Source organism: Sinocyclocheilus rhinocerous, unplaced genomic scaffold, assembly GCF_001515625.1.
Source record: "Sinocyclocheilus rhinocerous isolate Xijiao unplaced genomic scaffold, SAMN03320098_v1.1 scaffold887, whole genome shotgun sequence".
NCBI classification, from domain to species: Eukaryota; Metazoa; Chordata; class Actinopteri; order Cypriniformes; family Cyprinidae; genus Sinocyclocheilus; species Sinocyclocheilus rhinocerous.
Genome location: NW_015634028.1, coordinates 966,661 through 973,711, shown reverse-complemented (window position 1 = coordinate 973,711; position 7,051 = coordinate 966,661). Strand labels below are relative to the sequence as shown.

Here is a 7,051-nt window from a genome sequence, read left to right as displayed (position 1 = left end):
TTTTTTTAGCATAAACATTAAATTAACATTAACATGAAGCCCTAATAATAATACTAATAATAATACTACTAATAAAAAAATCACATATATATATATATATATATATATATATATATGATTTTTTAAATCATAGATCATGTCTATTAATTGGCTAGTTACACTACTGTTCAAAAGTTTTAAAATCAATAAATTGATCAAACGCAAAAGTAAATACTATAAATGCTGTTATTTTTGACTTTCTATTCTTCAAATAATCTTGAAAAAATGTATCATGGTTTCCACAAAAATATTAAGTAACAACTATTTTCAGCATTCTTAACAACAACAACAACAACAACAACAATAATAATAATTATGAATGTTTCTTGAGCAGCAAATCAACATACAATTATTTCTGAAGGATCAAGTAATGATGCTGAAAATTCAGCTTTAAAACATTAAAATTGGAATAACATTTCATAATATTACAGTTTTTTTCCTGTATATTTAATAAATTAATGAGTGTATGAGACTTTTTTTTTTTTCAAAAACACAAAAAAAATCTTTTGAACACTAGCGTATAGTGTGTTGTATTGAGTCATCGGGGCGTGATAACAGTCTTTACCCCAAAACACACTAAAACATGTTCATTTCTTATCAGGATTAAAGTGCTATTGGTTGTAAATGAGATCTTGTGACTTCATCTAATCTCAGTGAACAGGCTGCACACATTCTCTAAAACACACACACACACACACACACACACACTGGGGTCCTCTCCGAGCAGCAGTAAGGCATGTAGTCAGAGCGGCACAAAGATCCAGCAGCGGTCTGGGTGAAAGAAGCCATTGTGTTCATTGTGTTCATGTTCTGTACAATCACGGGTGACTTACGTGACAGCATACTGTGCAAATGAAAGATACTCCACCAACACATCCAAACCCTTATTCTCCTCATTCAGAAACTCCCGCACCCACCTAAACAGAGAGAGAGAGAGAGAGACAGAGAGAAAAAAAAGACCATTACAAAAAAAAACCTGTCCATCAAAAGTTTGTACGCACTACTGTATTACTTGGATACGATTTATCATTACTACATTATAATGTCATATCACTAATTATACAAGTAAACATGCAGTAGATAGACTAGATAATCCAAGAGACTCCTAGAGCACACAGAAAGTCCCAGCGTTCTCAAACAGCACTTCCATACGGAGACAGACATCATGAAATATGTATCATGGAACGGCGTCTCAGTAGCTTAAAAAACAGCTTCAACGCAGTTTGGAGATTGAAAGCAAAGGGTTCATGTAGCTGGATTTCTCCCTCAGAGCAACAGCAATGAGAGATACTTCAAAGACACGGCAGAGACATCCCAGAATACCGCACTCACACACGTTCCCATTGACAAAGACCGCAAGGATCCCAGGAATGATCAAAAGCTGGTTTTCACCTTTTTACTTTGCACCAGTGAAAAGTAGACCAACACATGAAAACCACACAGTTGTTCTGAAAGAAAAATTAGTTTCTATTTATTTTGATTTTCTAATGAGCAGTTTAACTTCTATGTGAAAAGTGTATTTATCTGAATGTTACAGGAGCACTATGATGGAACTATGGAATATGGAACTCATATGAGCAAATATGAAGGTTTGTTTGTATCACATTGTTCTTGGAATACGTAATTCAATGGCATTCTAAAGTCAAATATTGCACTCTGTATTATTTTGAATGGGTTTATTTTGCATTAATGACCAGATGACTGTACATTATCCCTTAAAATATAACTAACAATGTACAAATGGGGGAAGCATTGTTTGGGATAATGAGGAGCACATCTGAGACTCTAGGGACAGAATTTGAGGTACCATTCTGTTGTTTTGTGTTCGTCGAACCCTCTGTGAGCAGATAATACTGCCTTAACTCATCTAGATTAGCTAGAACATTTATGTGATCTAGTTTAGTAACGTACGGCAGCTAAATCTCTAAACAGGTTGTCTGGCAGCTCGGGGGTTTCTGGGAGTATGTTTGTCTGGTCTGAACGGTCTTTGAAATAATGAATAATAACACTCATTTATGAGATGACAAGGAAAGAGTGTGTGCTGGCTGGTCCTGGAATATCACATCTTCCTGTTTTCCTGTTGTGACATTTTCCTGACCTCGCCGAGTTCCGTCAGCCTTTCCACATCCGATCAATCCTAGCTCCCAGCATGCAACCCGGGTGTGTGATTTTCAGCTCTCACGAAATCTCAGAACCCCCCCCAGCATTTCTCTGATCTGATTAGGTTGTGTAGGGATTCCCAAAACGAAAACCTTTTCGGTTGGCATTCTAGCAAAATTCCACTGTGCAGAAATATGACAAGTCTAGTCAGGAGCATTTGGCTGCTACTTGTGCCGGTTCACACAAAAGAGCATTATTTCAGCTTCAATTCATCTTGCATGAGGGCTATTGGAGTGTGTCGGTGTGAGCAGTATTTAATGAGCATGCATACACACAGATGAACTCACCCAATGTGATTGGTCCGTAATGAGATTTCCAGCTCCCGCAGGACCTGCGTCGACTCCTGCACTCTCCTCCTGAACTTCTGCAGAGGAAAGAAAGAAGAAACATCCTTTACTGCAGCCTTCATCTAATAGGCTTAATAACAATGAGAAAGAAATCGCTTTTAATATCGCAATTGTTTCTCATAGATAACGATGAGATTAAACAAATAGCAAATGGAGAAAAATACAAGTATTGTCATACATGTCTCCTCTACACTGAAAAAAAAAAAAATATATACACATGACAGTAATGGGTCCAACTTAAATATGTACATACATTTCAGAATGTGGTGCATCCTTGGGAATAATCACTTTGGATCTGGAATAAAAAGCTTTCAAAATATGGCTTTCCAAAAAAAAAAAAGTGGTCTCTTGGCTCAACTTGCCCCCAGTGAGGGTTAGGTTGAGCCTAGGAAGAGGGCAAGTTGAGCCACATGGAGTTAAACTGTGCCATTGATTACGCTGAAGTAAAACTGAACATTTTCACCTCGTGCTATATCAAAGGAAGAGAAATTCAATAAAAATGTCTTCTTAAAATCTATGTGTGAGCCTTGTGATGGAAGGGCATTCATCCAGGGAGTTTCCCCACCTGTGGCTCAAGACGCTGGGTTAGGATCCAGCTCCCTGCTACCCTAATAAGGACAAAAAGGTCTGGATAGTAGAATGGATGGATGTAATTGACCTTACAAAACTGGGCTAATAGTACTCAACATCCCACTTCTAAATGTTGCAGGCAAATACAATTTCATAAAAACTTCAATGGCCAATTTTTATAAACAAGGCCTATTTAAAATTTTCAGAACAAAAGCAAGTTCAAAACAAATAACAAAATAAAAAAATGTTTGGTCTAAAATGAATGAAATATAATGTAGAATTACAGTAAAATAATACTTTATAATCATAAGAAGGGGTGAGCCACTGACTCAACTTACCCCAGGACTTTTGGCTCAAATTACCCCACTCCTACCATTTTAACAAACCATATATACAGTATATATATATATATATATATATATGGTATGGTTCAAACCTTAGATCTTGATTTTATATTAAAAAAATTCCAAATTTTCCCAAAGAGTAAAACATTCATACAACGTAAAAAAATATTCTTTATTATAAATACTACATACCTAATCTATATTTTATTATTATTACTATTATTACTTTATTTAATTTTTTTAATTTTTTTTTTTTTTTACTATAAATACTAAATATAAAGTACTATAAAGGCTCAATTATCTATAATATGGAAATAGTCTGTAAAGCTATCCTGTATGTGTTTTGCACACCAAGTGAAAAATATCATTTAAAAATTATTTTTTTTTAGACCAACTGAAACAGGTTTAAACCAGACAAATATGTAGAGTTTTATGGAGAGATCTCAACAATGTCTCAAACTGTGCTCAGATTTTCCAAGATGCCAAATTCTGCAATCAAAAGAGCTCAGTATGAACTCAAACATACTCTTTATGTTTGTTAACAATTGCTTCATTTACCTCTATTTTTACTTCTTTTAAATTATATACATTTGACTCATTCATTTTTACCTATTATTTGAAAATCTGAGACAAAGTGATTCTTAAATTAAACATAATTGGGTGAATTCAACAATGATCCGGACTTTGTCACATTCACTCAACTAAAAACTCTGGCATCATAAACAATTAAAGGACTGAATAAAATGTTCAAAGTAATGGTTTGTATTTGGTTGTTTTCTCCAGTTAGTCTCATAATAGCGTTGAGTCCAAACTGTGGACCCAGTTTTGTTTTCTGTAGCCATGGTTACAGTGGCTTTGTGGCCGACCCAATCATCTCAATGCATGTGAAACCGCCGTCCAATGAGAGGGCTTTCATCAGCTGAATGAGATATGCTGCCAAATCTTAACTGGAAACTGCTGCTGCAGATCTGCAACACTAATTAGACGGCAGCCATGACGATGAGTGGCAGGCCAGGCATTAATATTCAGTCTGATTCACTGATGTCAGACACTGAAATGATTGCATCGAAGGGTGTTAGAGAGGGAATGACAGTGAAAAAGAGGGAGGGATGGAGACAGCAACAGACAGAAAGACGGAGACATGTATTAAAACACTTAATTCACATTCTTATACTATATACTTCAAGTATGCATTTAGCTGGTGATAGGAATGTATATACTTTTAAGTACAAAATAATAGTCTACACCAATATTGGGACATGTAACCATGCTATAAAAGTATGCCTTGATAACACACACCCATTTGTTTACAAATTAGCATCTAGCTAATTCCATCAATTAAAAGTCAAGATGAAAAACCAATATTATATTTACTTTCTTAATGCATGTTCCTGGTTTTATTCTATTAAAAGGAAAACAATGTAACTTGCATTGCCTCTGAAATGACATGTTGTCACTAGGCGCGTTTCCATTACCCTTCAAATTGCGCAAATTAAAATTGCGAATTGAAAATACGCCTAATGGAAACACGTCAATTTCGCAAAAATGCCCATATATCGCAAAAAAAGTTTTTACGCTCGCATGAGGTGGTTGTCACTGAAGCTGATTGCGGCCACTCAATGCTTGTGTTTATGTTTGTATACAGGCTATGGTTTATTCCAGCCGCGCCACGCACATTTCTGAAGCGGCTCTCTTTGCTGCTTCTGTAAAGATACACGCATAAGCCTCCTTTGAATAAATATAGCCAAAATCCGTCAAAATCCCACCAAAATCCATTGCCATGACTTATCGCGAGAGGCAAAGGGTTACGTTTAAGTCTCATAACATTGGTTAATGGAAATGCCGTCATTTCGACATTTATAAAATATCGCCAAAGTTTTGCGCAAATCTGTAATGGAAACGCGCCTACTGACATCCTCGTATGTCTCTTTTCCCCAGACAAGTCTAGGCCAGGATTTCTAAGTGTGTTGGGGTTTTGGCTTTGTTTTACTATTGTTTCATACTTGCTTAAGGTAATGACTAAGAAGTAGTTTGACCAATAGTGTGCAGGCATTGTACATAATCAACCAATCGCGGCGTGTGAGAAGGTGGGATCTACAAAGAATGGTCAAAGCAAAATGAGGACTGTAGAGAGCACATCTGTATGGAAAACAAAGCTAAAACCCAGACAATTTAGAAATCCTGGCCGGCAAAAGAGGACGTATAGTCACCATATTTTAACCTCTCCTCACCAAGAGACACATATTCACCATCCAATCAATGCCTGGATAAAATAAAATCCTGTCCTTTATTTTTCCCTTATTGAATATCCAGTTTCATTTGTCAAATTACAGAAGTAAAATGTGTAGTAAATTCCAGTTCAAACTGACTTTTAAAGTTAATTATATTTTCAATTAAAAGCATACATCACAACTCAAAAATCCACTTGAAAAATTGCACAGCCTGAGCACTTTTGGCCTACTATTCTACTACAATATAATGTTACACACTTATTCTAATTCAAACTCACATTTCGGATGGATATTATGGAAATTGAGACAGTGAGGGACAAAGTGAACGAGACAGACGCATAAAACCAACTGAAATGGTGAGTATGGAGAAAAAGAGGGGAGTGTGTGCTCTGTTGTTCCCAGCGTGGGTGTGTTTGGCACATGTGGAGTGCAGTGTGTGTTTTCAGTGTGTGCGCAGAGCTCACGCTCCCACCTCGACTTTAAGCATTCCCAGCTGCGGAGAGTGAGAGAGGGAAAGAGAATGGGAAAAAGAAAGCAGTTCTCCAGAGAGGTCATCCTGGAATGGAATCGATGGTACAGACATTCTTTAGGGACCCTCTGGAATGACCCTCTTCCTGCTGCGATCCCATTGGCTGAGAGCCGCGTGTGGAATGCACCGTATGTAAAGCTCTCAGCACACACAAAGTAACAATTGTTCACGTCTGCAGAAAAGAGCCGTTGCCAGAAAGTACAGTCGTAACTCTCTCCCTCCCTCTCTGTCTGTTTCTCACTTCCATTATATTAATCCTCTACTTTCCCTGGATCTTTCTGTTTCCCTCTGTTTTTGTTATGTGTCTCAAGTCTTTCGTCCTCCTTTTCTCTTTCACCACATCCCCTAATAATCCCATATCCCATGGTCTCTGTTTTATTTCTTTCTTGTTCTGTCTTTCTGACAGCTTAGGGACATGATGTCAGCCGCCGGCATGTTACGCCCATGAGATCAGCTCAAGAACACCTTCAGATTCCACATCACATAAACACAACAATATCTGACCTTTAATATTTAATCACATCTGTCTTCAATTCATTTCCGGTCCCTTATCCCTTCTTCCAACTCCTCTCCTTACTTTTCCCTCTCATCTCCCCTTGTCGCATAGCTTTTTCTTTTGTCTTTTTTTTTTAGGTCAAAGTTTTTATGACTTATCATCAGGGGTGAAATCATAATATTTTATCATAATGTCACCAAGGTCCCACTTAAGGTTTTGAGCCAAATTATCAATTCTTTACATTTTTTTTCTCTTTTTTTTTTTTTTTGTGTGTGTGTGTATATGTGTGTGTTTATAATATATATATATATATATATATATATACACCTTGCTAC

The 7,051-nt window shown here is 36.7% G+C and overlaps 1 protein-coding gene across 1 annotated transcript in view; it reads right to left on the bottom strand.

The window, feature by feature from the left end:
• The window catches only part of LOC107745270 (formin-like protein 2), a 108,046-nt gene that overhangs the window by 38,779 nt on the left and 62,216 nt on the right, over positions 1–7,051 (bottom strand). Inside the window, exons 4-5 of the mRNA XM_016559119.1 lie at positions 2,487–2,563; positions 873–956 (exon numbers count right to left, since the gene is read on the bottom strand). Coding sequence (XP_016414605.1) covers positions 873–956; positions 2,487–2,563 — 161 coding nt within the window. The remainder of the gene's footprint in view (positions 1–872; positions 957–2,486; positions 2,564–7,051) is intronic.